Source organism: Danio rerio, chromosome 8 (assembly GCF_052040795.2).
Source record: "Danio rerio strain M-AB ecotype USA chromosome 8, GRCz13ab, whole genome shotgun sequence".
Taxonomy (NCBI): Eukaryota; Metazoa; Chordata; class Actinopteri; order Cypriniformes; family Danionidae; genus Danio; species Danio rerio.
The window spans coordinates 1,174,016-1,189,079 of NC_141028.1; the positions used below are offsets into that span (position 1 = coordinate 1,174,016).

Here is a 15,064-nt window from a genome sequence, read left to right on the forward strand (position 1 = left end):
CCAGTGTTTCCAAAACTCTCCATTTTCGGCGCTCGAAAACTCAGGTGTAGTGTGGACGGATTGCTTAACCGTAGCAAACCTTATGCATTTTCAAACTAAAGCGCATTAGTGTAATGCGGCGTAAGCCAGGCCAAGATTGGCTAATCTGGAGGACCGGGAGAGGTCTGTTTTTTTGACCGCGAGGGCCGGTGTCCCTTGCTACTTGCACTCTCAGCAGTTGCACTTTTCTTCATTTATTTATTTATTTATTTGACCGTAGCCTCACTCTTATTATTCATTATTTTGCCGCAGCTCTATTAATTTTTTATCCCAACCGCACCCCTGTAACAGCGCCATTGTGGTCCAGCGGTCAGCACGTTGCGTTCCGATGCCGCCGACCCGTGTTCGAACCTTTTATTTTTTCATTTTTATTGTTAAGACATATAATCCTGTTAGGGTTGTTGAAGACTTAAAGTTCTAAAGCAGCTGTTTTCTTGAAAAAGACGTGATAGTGTCTATAGAATCTGAATTGGAAATGACCTTATTTTTACATAGACAGTCGTGAACTGAGGTGGGCCGGTGTAAGGCTTAAACTCAACCCTGTGCAGAGACCTTCCTAGGGGCATGTGCAGCATAGATATGTACACTGGATGTCGCCTGGCCTATTGTTGTCTATTGTACGGAATGCGTCAATAGCACCACCATCTTGCTACAGGGTAGCGCTCCTTTGAAATGAATGCGGGACCAAGGTACAGTGGAGGACTGTGGCCATCCAAAGCCAGAGATATACACATATTCACATATATCTATGATCGGGAGTTTTCCTGGATGTTAGTGTGTAATGTTTTTTTCTAATTACGAAAATTATAATTTTACATCACTTTTCTACATTGATGGATCAGTGACCGCACGGGCATTCCTGACACACAGCTTGTGTTTGTGTGTACAGAAATGTACTATTCACCCTCCCTGTTAAATTTGATCTAATCATGTCCTGAAACACAGCTCCTCTCCTGCTTTCCTTGCTCATACTGACGGAGGGAGCGATTCGTTTGTGAATGAATCTCTGTTATGAACGACTCTTTCACTAACGTTAGCCGACAATAACACAAGTTTCTGCCAGCGCAGCATCTCGTTGTCATGTTTCTTTTGCATTGTTTGCTGATTTTATTCAACAAAACTAGCATAAGCCGAGTGTTTAGTGCGAGTTGGAGCTGCTTTGCCGTATGGTGAATGCAGTGTGTCTGTTATCATCAATAACGTTACCTGATTAGCACTAAAGTTCAGAACATACAAAAACAGAAAAAACTGAATATTACCTATGAAATGTTCTGCCTTTGTGCTTTGTTTTCTCTGTTTGCTCGTTACTACACCCGTAGACAGCACTAAAGTCCCGCATCTTCATGTAATAACACTGTCTTGACTAGTGCAGTTGAATGACATTTGTCCTGGGAGCACTGTACCAATGTGGCGGCGCTATTGACGCATGCTCAGGGTCCCTATGCGATATCTAGTGTATATATCTATGGATGTGCAGGATAAAAATTTTTGGAATGGGGGGGTGGTGTCAAGCAAGAACTAAAGATCGGGGGGGGGGGGGGGGGGGGGGGGGCATGTGCACTGCACAGGTTGAGCCCTATGTGTGCACGTGCCTGCTTAAACTCCAGGGCTGAAAAGGAGTCCCACTCCGGCGCTGGTCTGAGCCAATAGGTCTCGAGAACTCCCCTGCTTGTGAGCGTGCTGGGATATATCTGACTAAGAGTTGCCTTAAGATGCTATTTTGAAGTAGTCAATTTACTTATGGTGTATGTCTTTGGATGGTGGGAGGAAACTGGGAAACCCGGGTAAAACCCATGCGAGCACGGGAAGAACATGCAAACTCTGCAAAGAAAAGCTGCAGCATTCTTGCTGTGAGGCAACAATGCTAATCACTGGGCCGCCGTGCCGCCCTATCAGAGAAGAGGAGGAGTAGGGGTGGAAGGCAGGATTCTTCAAGATGAAGATGAGTAGAGCAGAAAGCTCTGGTAATTTACAGTGTGTGAGTATTGCGTCATCTGATTGGCGCAATATACGGAGCTGATGCGGTACCAGCTGTGTTCAATCATAAGCACGTGATCCTCCCAAAATTAGTTTATAAATAAACCACACTTTATGTCACATATTTAGCAAGCATTCATTCATTTTCTTGTCGGCTTAGTCCCTTTATTAATCCAGTGCCGCCACAGCGGAATGAACCGCCAACTTATCCAGCAAGTTTTTACGCAGCGGATGCCCTTCCAGCCGCAACCCATCTCTGGGAAACATCCTCATACATTCACACACTACGGACAATACCCACTAGAACGCAGGGAGATCATGCAAACTCCACACAGAAAGGCCCACTGAGCCGAGGTTCGAACCAGCGACCCAGCGACCTTCTTGCTGTGAGGCGACAGCACTACCTACTGCGCCATTTAGCAAGCATATAGTTTCAAAATAAATGTTAGAACTGTGACTCAATGTGACTTAATGATGTCACAGAGATTTAATATGTGCTAATTATAGGACTGCAACAACTAAATGATCATTTTTCATGCTGGAATTCTTTGTCAACAAAGGCCGTTATTGATTAGTTAGGCTAACACACAAGATACACAGCTGTTTTTGCAATGAAGGGTACAGAACCGGTATTGTGTCAAATTCAGTTAATATAACACTACAACACTTGTTTTCCTTTTCGTTGATTTATATTTTGAATATATAGAGAAGTTTTACTGCCACAGTATGAATGGAAGCCTATGGGATGAAAAGTGATCACAGCTTTAGACCCATTGACTGATGGTCTGTGTTTTTCCTCCTTCAGGGATCTGAGTGTGGATCCAGGCCTGCCGCAGTATCACATCTCTCCTCTCACTCAACACTATCAGCATTACCTGACCTCTCCACGGCTGCATCACTTCCCCAGAAACACCACCTCCGCACAAGTGGTCAGTCTGTGTCTTTAATCTGACAGTATTTATCTTTGAATTTAGGAATATGACAGATGTTTTCATCCATAGTGACCTAAAGTGATGGAAGTTTTTTCTTAACAAAATTAAAATGAAAACTCAAATACCTGAGAAAATTAACTATTCGATGACCTGCAGTTGCCACAGTAGCTTGTTTAGTTTTGCAACAGCCGCGCTGTTGACCTCAGCATCTGTAAGGGCCAATATTTCCCCTAAGCTCTCAAGAAGCTTTTCCATTGTTGACATTTTCACTAACCCTGCCCCTGTCTTGCTTATAATTCATTATAATTTATGCAGATGCACTGCATAGAAGAAGACTTGATCATCTCATCTAATGTCGCTAGTTAACAAACTCAATGCATTTTGTTTCAACACATCCCATAATATCTAAAATATCCCGTCTTTCGGATGAGACGTTAAACCGAGGTCCCGACTCTCTGTGGTCATTAAAAACCCCAGGATGTCCTTTGATAAAGAGTAGGGGCTTAACCCTGGCATCCCGGCCAAATCTGCCCACTGGCCTCTGTCCATCGTGGCCTCCTAACCCTCCCCATATCATAACTGGCTTCATCACTCTGTCTCCTCTCCACCAATCAGCTGGTGTGTGGTGTGCGGTCTGGTGCAAAATGACTGCCTTCGCATGATCCAGGTGGATGCTGCACACTGGTGGTGGATGAGGAGATTCCCCCCTATGTGTAAAGTGCTTTGAGTGCCCAGAAAAGCGCTATATAAATGTAAGGAATTATTATTATTATTATTAATATTATCATATCAGCCTCGGTTTATGGTAAAAGCACTGGGCTTAATACATACACTATGAAAAAGCTACAAATTTAAAGTGTAAGACTAATTTATTTTAAAAAATATTCAAAATAAAAAAAATTTGAATATGAAATCACCTTTAAAAAAAAAATGCCATAAAATATTTTGGATTCTCATTTAACATGCTTTCTTGTTTTTTTATTTTACAATAAAACCAAAAGCAAGTGTATGTTGTTAGATTTATTTTTGTAAACCAACAATGCTGTCCATTATTTAAAACAGTCATACTTTAAATGACTTTAACTGTCCTTATTTAAAACAGTAAAAACATGGTCAGCCGTTTGGTTGAGGAGCAGTCAAAGGGTTAGAATATTATCTCCAAATAGAGCAATTCAATTAATTTGGTGAAATCATTTTCATATGGCAATATGTGTTGCCTTTCCCAGACATGGGTTGCAGCTGGAAGGGCATCCGCTGCGTAAAACATATGATGGATAAATTGGCGACCCCTGATTAATAAAGGGACTAAGCCTAAAAGAAAATGAGTGAATGAATATGTGTAAATTTTGCAATGTCAGATCTCTCCACTATCGCCGAGCTCTAGTTCTAAGTATCATTAAATTTGAAGGATTTGTTGTATTTTACATAGTTAAGCAACTCCAACTGGAAAACAGAGAATTTCCCACTCACACTGCTGTTGTTGTTGTGCACAGGTGGTCCATGAGATCAGAAATTATCCATATCCTCAGTTACACCTGCTGGCTCTTCAAAGCCTCAGTCCATCTCGGCACGCGACGGCAGTGCGGGAGAGTTACGAGGTGCGGATCATCATCATCATCATCGCTTCAGTTAAAGTACAGCTAATTCTGCAGCATCTCTCACACGTGTTTCTGTCTGCTTCTGAATCCAGGAGCTCCTGCAGTTGGAGGACAGACTGGGAAATGTGAACAGAGGCGCCGTGCAGGCCACCATCGAGAGGTTTACCTTTCCTCACAAGTATAAAAAGGTAAAAACTGTGTAAAGGAGACCTAATATGCAAATATCACATTCATTAGGGGTTTAAACACAGCGGCAGCATTGAGTGAATATCTCCAGCAGCCTCTAATGGTCAACATGAATTAACTGTGTTTGTTCTAATCAGACTTGATGAATGAAACACTTTGATTGACATTCTCCCTTTGTACGTGTCATCAGAGAGGTAAAGCCCCGCCCACTACTCTCTCTGCATAAACAGCAGCCCTGAGTGAGAAGCAGCCGTCTGTCCATTAGCCATTAGAGTGTTTGAGCTGCTGAAGATGATGTCAGCATAGACTAAGAGGATTATAGATGTGGAGTTTTAGATGAACAGCGACAGGAGCGACATAGACTGACAGAAGCATCAAGCACACACTCACACTGAAGCACACATGCACACCTGACCAGCACTCACACACACACACTGCTGTTGTACATCTGCCATCATGCTGACACATTGGCATTTGTAGCTCCACCCTCTTCTAAAAAGAGCTCAATCTCATTTGAATTTAAAGCGACAGTCAGCAAAACGCCACAATTAGGATCAAAGCCTGAAAGGGTCAGTTTCAGAGAGTTAGAGAGCATTATTTGCATGCTTTTTCAGCTCAAACTTCACTAAACACTCATCAGAAACTTATTTTACATCTTGTAAAAGGGGAAATAATAGGTCCATGTGAACCAGAAGTTGCTTTGACTTTCATTTCAGTATGTTAATATGCTTTTAACTCAAATGGAATATTAAGTAGGGGGCGGGGCTTTCACTTTGTGCATTATTACCTTGTAGTAACAGTAAGAGGGGCGTGGCTAAGAATACTGTGGCTAAACTGACATCATCAGAGAAGGAGCCAATCCAAACACCAAGTCAGCGCTGTGCATTATGGGATATGGAGGAAAAATATTTGTTGTCAGCGCTTTAACAACAGAGAGAGAAAGAGAGAGGGAAAAACATTAGCTGATGGATGATATTTCCAATAGATGACCATGTCGCAGCTTAGCTAAATTAATTCACGCCTCCTCCTGAAGTGAGATGCGATGCATTAAAACATTGTTTTCCAGTCGCGGCTGCGCTTCATTCTCGAAATGTATAGTTTTCTAAAGCAGGGCACAGTCGTAGCTCCATAGTAAAAAGCAACATGTTGTGTCTGCCGGTTTGTTTACCTGCGGGGCTTCATTGGCATTTTCCTGCATGTGAATTATGACCAATCGATAAGCAGTTTAAGAATTATATTCAACAACATCTAACCAATAAGAGATGGGTTTTGTCAGATTAGTGCAATTTGGTTCTTTTCAATTGATTCGGACCAAAGCCAGCAGTGTGGTGTGGAAACGACCCAAAGACGGCAGAAAATGCATCACTGTACCATTTTTGCCTTTTGTCCGGACCAAATGAAGCGAACTACAGATGTGAAAGCACCATAAGTCACACTATTTGGAGGGTCGGAACCAAGTGTGCCGCAAGCCTGCGTTTGAGTGAAGGTCTCGGCCATTAGATCGCCCCCTGGGGGCTGGCTGCAGTACAAGTCATAAAGCCCGCCTCCTCCGTGTTAATAAAGGAGACTTGAGCCCAAATAAAAAAATGTATTACACTTGCAATAAAATGTCCCGAAAGATGGTTCTGGTGGATTAAGGCACTGGTTATTGTGCTGAAATAGGTGCAGATCTTCATTTTTGTAAACAGTTTGTTTTTAGCAGTAATTTAATGCTGGGCGTGTCATCGTGATTGACAGCTGTGATTGACAGATTCTCAAAGCAGCGCGTCTGAGCTTCAGCAGGAGACTGAAGTGTTATTATTCGATTTCTGTGTTATTTTACCATGACAAAATGAGTTCAGCAGTAAACTACAGTTTCTGACATACATGATCCTGGTGGAACACTGTTTATTCGCTAAGGTCAGGGCTTTTTTCTGGCTTTATTAGTTTGCTGATACACGCCTAGCCACCCAGATAGCAAAATACACTCGGGCCAGTTCCAGCTAGATTCTCGCCTGCCGGAGATTTACCCCTCAGAGCTCAGACTGACTACCTCTGCTGGACCTACTCCGGATGCCTGGACTCACTGCCCGATTCCAGCCCAAGTCAATCGAGCCAGATGCGGCGCTGCCGCATGCGAGCCGGAATTAGCCCGCGACGCCGCGAGTAGGTTATGCGCTGCGGCCCGGAGCTGGCGAGATTGAATATATAAAACCCTCATATTTGTTAACGTTATTACATCCATTTGTGTTGATATGACAGCAAACGCATGCTGAGAAGTTCGGGGGGCGTGGTTGATTTTACATAAAGCGTTTGGTTGGAAGCTCGACTCCGCTCATTTTCGCGGCTCCTCCTCTGGCTCCATCAGACAGTCCTTCTGCGCATGTCAAGGCTCCAATTTCAGCAGTCTTTTGCGACAGTTTGTGCTCGTCAAGCAGGCGTTTTGCCCTCAAGGCGTTCAATGGGAAAAGGGGCTGTCGCGTCGTCCATATTTTTTACAGTCATTGGTCGGAACAAATTGCCAATGGAATAGCCCTGGTGTAACGAAGGGTCTGACACAGAGGGATCCATGTGCAGTATATTTATTAAACACAGTTTAATAAAGAGCACACAGATGGTACTAGTGTGTGAACTCCCATCAATCACAGTTGTAATAGGTCGATAGGATGGCGGCAGGCAAACACAGGGTGATGTAGCAGGCATGGGTCAGAGGCAGACAGCTAGGATCAAGTTCGGTATTCAGGCTGGGTTCAAGACAGGCGGCAGGCAAGGCAAGGACGATAGACAGTCTGGGTTAGCAACGGGGAAAGCAGGCAAGGAGTAGAACCACTCAGTAATGTTAGCAGAGGCAGAACAAGATTTCCAACTGGAGTGTGTGTTAGAGCTGCTTATATGTGTGTGTGGGTAATCAGTGGGATGTGAAGCAGGTGTGTGGCAATCAGTGTCTGAGGGAATGACGTAATGTCAGTAAACCGGTTATGATGACCTCTGCTGGCCAGCGAGGGGAATGACTGGGACTGAGTCGGTGACACCTGGGCTAAGGGGTAGAATTGGGATTGGACTTTACTTGCTCACTTACTCCCAGGGCTGTTCATATCAAAGTTGATGTTTAGCTATTTAAACTCCAGCATGCACATCAGTAAAGTGATGTGATTTAGTTTGAACAGATGACGTGATGATAAAAAAATATATGTGATGGGACGCATTAATATGTCAGACTTTAATATTTAATCATTGCTACGGTTACTAAAGTAAGCCTAGTTCCCCGAGGGGGGGAACGGAAATGCTATGTGGAAAACCTTCCACTTATGGGTTTTTGTCAGAAATTAATCATCTGAATGTGAAAAAGGGTTTCCCCATAAGTGGAAGGTTTTCCACATAGCATTGAAGTTTCCCCATCCGAAGGGGAACTGGTGTTCTCTTGGTTTTGAAAATAAGCATGTGCTAAAAGACTGATCATGTGATCCACAGAGAAGACCTCTGGAGCTGAAGATCGGCATGGATGAAGAGGAGCTGGACACGGATGAAAAATGCACAATATGTCTCTCAATGCTTGAAGATGAAGAGGACGTCAGGTAGTTTTACAATCCACTTTGAACCAGTTCAAATCTATAGGCCTGTTCACACAGCACGCTAACTATAATTATAACGCTAAATATACTTTTCCACGCTGACAAATAATAAACATAATGAAAAGGTAGTACATTTAAGTGTGTTGTTGAGTTTTTCCAAAAAAAAAAAAAAACCAATGCATTTTCTAGAAATATGTAAATCATCCCATTTGCTGAAACACAGAGAAAGCTGTGGCCAAATTAACACTCGAAATCAGCCCAGAGTGGATGAAAACGGGGAAAAAAGGGTTAAAGTTGCTTCCACATTTGGTTATGTCGCCTGTTTCACAAATAACCAGAACTCAACCACTGTTGTTGTTTCTCTGTTCACAGGAGATTACCCTGCATGCACCTCTTCCATCAGGCTTGCGTTGACCAATGGCTGGCGACCAACAAGAAGTGTCCCATCTGCAGGGTAGACATTGAGACGCAGCTGTCGCCCGATAGCTGATGTCTGGTGTAGCACTAGCTGAAGTCGTCTTTCTTCGCCCCCTCTTGAGGGCACTTTGCCAAATGTGTGTCATCTCCATCACCTCTCACCTCTGACCTTTGCCTTCTGAGCCAACAGACGATGTAGAACAGCGAAGACGAGAAGCACTGAGGACGGTCTCTGAACGTGTATCTCGAATAAACGTTCTCCGAATGTTCGACATATTACACGTGGTTGGTTGTGCACTGCAAAATAATGCTCATTTAGAGTTCTTGTCCTGCTTCTAGTCCAAATATTTGAGGATTCCTAAATCAGTGAGCATAACAAATTCACTTTCTGTAGCGCTTTCTGAGCAATGTGGAATGTGTCAAAGCAGTCTAGTAATCTATCTAGGTATCTAGTAAATGCTTCAGTCCAGTTTTACGAGAAAGTTTTTTAGAAACAATACTTCAAAATTAATTAATTCATTCATTTTTATTCATTTATTTTCGACCTCTTTTCCGGGGCCGGGTCGCGGGGGCAGCAGTCTTAGGAGAGAACCTCAGACTTCCCTCTCCCCAGACACTTCCTCCAGCTCCTCCGGGGGGATCCTGAGGCGTTCCTAGGCCAGCCGAGAGACATAGTCCCTCCAGCGTGTCCTGGGTCTTCCCCGAGGCTTCCTTCTGGTGGGACATGTCTGGAACACCTCCCTAGGTAGGCGTCCAGGAGGCATCCGAAACAGATGCTCGAGCCACCTCAGCTGACTTCTCTGGATGTGGAGGAGCAGCGGCTCTACTCCGAGCTCCTCCCGGGTGTCAGAGCTCTTCACCCTGTCTATAAGAGTTCGCCCTGCCACCCTGCAGAGGAAACTTATTCTGGCCGCTTGTATCCGAGATCTTGTCCTTTCAGTCATGGCCCAAAGCTCATGACTGTAGGTGAGAGTAGGAACGTAGATTGACCAGTAAACCAAGAGCTTTGCCTTTTGGTTCAGCTCCTTCTTTACCACAATGGACCTGTACATAGGCCGCATTACTGCAGCCGCTGCACCAATCTGCCTGTCAATCTCACGCTCCATCCTTCCCTCACTCGTGAACAAAATCCCAAGATACCTGAACACTTCCACCTGGGGTAAGGACTTTCCTCCAATCTGGAGATGGCAACACACCTTTTTCCGGTGGAGCACCCTGGCCTCGGACTTGGAGGTGCTGATTCTCATCCTAGCCACATCACACTCAGCAAACTGCCCCGGTGCATGCTGATGGTCTATGTTTGATGAAGCCAACAGAACAACATTGAACAGAATTAATGACAAAGAGCAGCCCTGCCGGAATCCAACATGCACCGGAAACAAGTCTGAATTATTGCCGGCAATGTGAACCAGCCGCCGACTCTGTTCATACAGGGGACGAGACAGCCCTTAAAGAGCCTCTGACCCCACACTCCCAGAGCACCCTCCACAGAATGCCACAAAGGGACACAGTTGAATACCTTCCCCAAGTCCACAAAACACATGTGGACTGGTTGGGCATTCTCCAATGAATCCTCGAGCACCCTTAAGAGGGTATAGAGCTGATTCAGTGTACCACGGCCTGGATCAGGGGTCACCAATCCTGGTCCTGGAGGGCCGGTGTCCCTGCAGGGTTTAGCTCCATCTTGCCTCAACACACCTGCCTGCATGTTTCAAGTATACCTATTAAGACCTTGATCAGCTTGTTCAGGTGTGTTTGATTAGGGTTGGAGCTAAAATCTGCAGGACACCGGCCCTCCAGGAACAAGTTTGGTGACCACTGGCCTGGATGAAAACCTCATTGTTCCTCCTGAATCCTAGGTACAACCGTTGGCCGGATCCTCCTCTCCAGTACCCTCAAAATGTATAGTTTTCTAAATTAAAGATAAACAATCTTCCCGTGTGATGAGTAAAACAAACATTACAAATTGAAAACATTAGTTTATTTTCTTACCCTACAGGTATATTATGTTGTTTGAAGGAAAAACCCATTTTCGATCATTATTTCTAAAACAAAATGTTATTTTATGTATGCAGAAAATGCTTGCAGATTTCACAATTTCAGATATTTGGACTAGAAACAAGTAAGAAAGGCATTTACTTTGCAAATAAACAGTTAAGTTTGTGAAGTTGCTGGTGAACGAGAGAAGTAGAGTGATGACCCTGTGTTTAAAAAACGTAAAAAGCTGTCGTCGTCGTCGTGTCTGTAACTTTTGGAGGTGATGCTTGACGTCCGTATGTAACCGTGAGGACAGGCTTGATATGAACTGTGAGTCCGCATTTTGTCCAACGCTTGGAAACGAATCCACCAAATGCATGTTGAGAGGCTGTGGGGTAAATCTGCCGAGGGGTCGACGTGCATGAGGACGTTTCTTACGCGATATACACTGTGTTCTCGATGCGTCACCACGAGTGAAACATGTACCTTAATGCCTGTAGCACAAGCACACGTCGAATAGTATCGGCATAACTCCGTGTTTCCATTCGCTCCGTGACTCGTGGTCTCGCTTGGTCGTACAATAGAGTCATAATGTGCATGAAACCTGTTTGCTGCCATTTCTAGAGGACATGACAAGGGAGTAAAGCCATTTGTTTTATAGTAAACCAAACATAACTTTTCTAAGCTGTTCTTCACGATCGCTCGTTCTTGTTCTGTTTCATCGGTTTGTTTTTTCCTAGGGTTGCCAACCTGTGCGCGGGGCTGGTACCTCCGGCTTCTCGACATACGTAGCTGGGAAAAAATCGTAAACAAGATATTTATTGTTGTCTTAACGTAGCTAGGTGGTTATTTTCGTAATGCACTCACTCTCTGATGAGGTCGTGTGTGATTGTTTTTTTCTCTTTCCCTGCTTTTGCACTCAGTTTCCTTGCGTATCGTGCACTTCATCCAAAAGAGAGAGGAAAAAAAATGTACAAGGGAACGCACATTTCTTTTTTGTTCGTTTTTGCGTAACGATAGCTCACTGACCACTTTTAATGTACGTGACTGTTTTCTGTAGCATTTCCGATGTTTAATGAAATATCGATGAATCGAATTGTTTCGCTTGCGCAACTTTCACACAATTCAAGCGTTCAGCTGCTTGGAGCGGAAGCCAGGAAGTTGGAAGCGCGTTTGTTTTCGTGTTCGAATCTTTTCTCATCGTCTGTCTGCGTTTTATAGTTTACACATGATATCGTGCGTCGAAATGCCTTAAGTATTTAACAATCATAATTTATGACTAACTTTACCTACTATGGGTGCGTATTTAAGTTCCGAACTAGTATCGCAATGTAACCAAGTCGGTTTATTTATTTACGTCAGCATAATAATAACGTGTGTATAAATACCTCATGTGCTATACTTTAATGGGAGTGCTTTGCATGCGGTTGTACGTAAAAAGGGGCGTAAGTGTCAAAACAAGCTTAAAAAAAGAAATTTAAACGCCCATGAGGGCGTGCTGAAACGTGCTAGTATGTGGTGCTGTAGTTTTTGGTTACATTCCATTAATGCAATTCTCAAAAAGAGTCGTTCAGCTGTGCGCTCAAACTGTTCAATGGACTGGAATTGTTCGTTTTTTTGCATGTCTCTCCTGTTTTTTGCACTCTCGGCTTTGCTGCCCTCTCACTGGCATCCGGCGAACAGCGTCTGCGATCCGTGAATCTGTTTTCTCAGTGTTTTCAGTAGTGAGGAGTGAGTTCAGCGCTTACTGTGATTGATTATAGCTGCTTGTCTTGTGCCCATCTGGCTTTAACTTTTGATTACGGCCGGCCATTGTACGCTGTATTTCTTGAAGTGATGCTCATTTTAGTTTTCTTTAATCCCCACTCTGTTAGTAGCACATTTGCGTTCTTTCTTTTCGTATCGGTACTTGGTAACACGAGGGGCTTTAAATGTCTGAATGCGTTAATGCAGGTTGTGATGTGGTACATTCTAGTGTAGCTGCCGTATGTTTGTCAAATTTCAGGTTATTTAGCTTCGACCCCCTTATTATAATAATAGTAATCAACCGATACACTTTGTTTTTTAAACAAGATACGGCAGATAACTGTTTTTTCCAGAGAAATAATTGCTTTTATCTGCCATACGAATCAATCTGGAGAAGCTCATTGTTTTATATATACGCCTGTACTTAACATATACGCCGATATAGGAAAAAAAAAAAAGAAGAAACGATGGCTTTATCTTTTATGATTTGTGTTTCTAGCCTGTGTAGCCTTAAAGTCTCTTGATTTGATCCATCTCTCCAGCAGATTTTGGACATAAGCAATAGTAGAATCATGTTTCGCTAACAGACTGAACCGTAGAAATCCTAAAGCACAAGCTCTGTAATGCATGTCTTTCTCAGGTTTTAATATGCGTATGAGAATGGATACATATGTTAAAATATTTTACCATAAATATTTCTGATGTTTTTCTGCTGCTGACATAAAACAAAATAAATAAAAATAAAAAAAATAGTTGAATAACCTGCCAGTGAAAGGGAAGTGGCTCTTTGTATAAGACACTGCTGTGTGCTGTTACTGCGCAATGTTTTCTGACATGAATATTTTATAGCTCAAGTAGAAAAATATGTATTGACAATATTTAAGCAATAGCTTGGTGATTATAATGTATGATAACTAGATAAGTGTATATTGCGTTTAAAAAAAAAGAAGAAAAAAAGAAGAAGAAAATCTTAGATTCACTTTTGGTGGATTTTGTACTGTATTTATTACTAATGATGATGCAAAAAGTTGCATAGCTTAACCCAAAATTTTCTTTCTTTTTTAATTTCTTGTCTTGTATATGACCCTTTTTGTATGTGTTTTTTCAAATAAACTGTTGAAAATGCCTCAAATGTTGTATCTTTGTGCAGTAACGTCTCTTGTAATCACGCATTCTGCTCAAGAAAACCTTTTAATCTTAGTGTGGTAAAGTCAAGCTTGAGATCATTCATTTTCTTTTTGGCTTAGTCCCTTTATTAATCAGGGGTCACCACAGCGGAATGAACCGCCAACTTATCCAGCATATGTTTTACACAGCGGATGCCCTTCCAGCTGCAACCCATCACTGGGAAACACCCATACACACTCATTCACAACACTACGGCCAATTAAGTTAATCAATTCCCCTATAGCGCATGTGTTTGGACTGTGGGGGAAACCGAAGCACAGGGAGATCTCCACACAGAAACACCAACTGACCCAGCCGAGGCTCGAACCAGCAACCTTCTGTGAGGTGATCGTGCTACCCACTGCGTGACACCAGGTCAAAGGTCAGGGATGTTTTTCACTGTAAAAACATGATTATTTATTAAAGCATGGAAGCACATCAGTAGTAAAGTTTATTCTGAAATGTATTCAATATTTTATATAACATTATGAGCAGCGCGTCATAAATTACAATACAGCAGCATCGAGAAAATCATTTTCTGAGGAGGATCAATTCGCAGATTCTTTTAAAATGTAAGTTAGCACAGCACCATTTGCATAAGAGCTGTTTTGTTAGAAATACATATGCAGGTTTCAATATTGTGCACATTTTTGGACAATAATAAGTTATTTCAAAGGAATTTCTAGTGGGATTCATACTTAATCACAATGGATGCCATTCCAGCCTCAACCCAGCACTGGGAAACATCCATATACACCCATTCATAGATAGATATTTACAGTGTTGGGCAAGCTACTTGAAAAATGTAGTGAGCTAGGCTATTAGCTACTCTACTTGGAATGTAGCTTAACTACACTAAAGCTATCCCCTGGGAAATGTAGCAAGCTAAGCTAAAAGCTACATGGCAAAAGTAGCTTAGCTACATCTAAGCTATTTTTGCTATTTTTGTTTTGAAGTCGAAGCAACTTAAATCCAAGTCAATCATTTCTTAGTGATCAATAAAACTGTCAATGAAACATATGAGGTAGAATAGATCAGTTCAGTTAATAATATGCTGCACTAAACAGAAACAAATTATAATATATAGCAGCACAAACAAAAAATCAAACAAAAAAATCTAATAAAAGCAGGTGTTATACATTTAAAATACTATAGTCATTTATAGTAAAAAGAAACATTTTGACATAAGCATCATGCATATTATATATATATATATATATATATATATATATATATATATATATATATATATATATATATATATATATATATAAATTACACAACATAATGCAGTTATTTATAGTAGTACTTACTATAAATTACTTAAGTAATTTTTGAGCACAGCATCAGAAATTTTTGCATCTTAACATGTACTTCTCGAGGTATGATCACGAATGGGCACACACTCCTACGTCAAGCTGCGGTCGATTTGAAAAATCTCCAATTTGTCCACCGTTTTTATGTTGTTAAATTG

General features: G+C 42.2%; 1 protein-coding gene across 4 annotated transcripts in view; it reads left to right on the forward strand.

Moving 5' to 3' along the window:
• ark2cb (arkadia (RNF111) C-terminal like ring finger ubiquitin ligase 2Cb) overlaps positions 1-13,555 on the forward strand; it is a 42,342-nt gene extending 28,787 nt beyond the window's left edge. For 2 of the 4 annotated variants that reach the window (XR_015497422.1, XR_015497423.1), the window contains exons 4-9: positions 2,822-2,945; positions 4,442-4,546; positions 4,639-4,734; positions 8,183-8,286; positions 8,656-10,103; positions 10,157-13,555. Coding sequence is in view for 2 of the 4 variants with exons in the window: in XM_087264169.1 (XP_087120295.1) it covers positions 2,822-2,945; positions 4,442-4,546; positions 4,639-4,734; positions 8,183-8,286; positions 8,656-8,773 (547 nt within the window). In the remaining 2 variants the exon portion in view is untranslated. Of the gene's footprint in view, positions 1-2,821; positions 2,946-4,441; positions 4,547-4,638; positions 4,735-8,182; positions 8,287-8,655 lie in introns of all 4 variants that reach the window. The other 2 variants (XM_087264169.1, XM_087264170.1) reach the window with 1 other exon arrangement.
• The last annotated feature ends 1,509 nt before the right edge of the window (positions 13,556-15,064 follow it).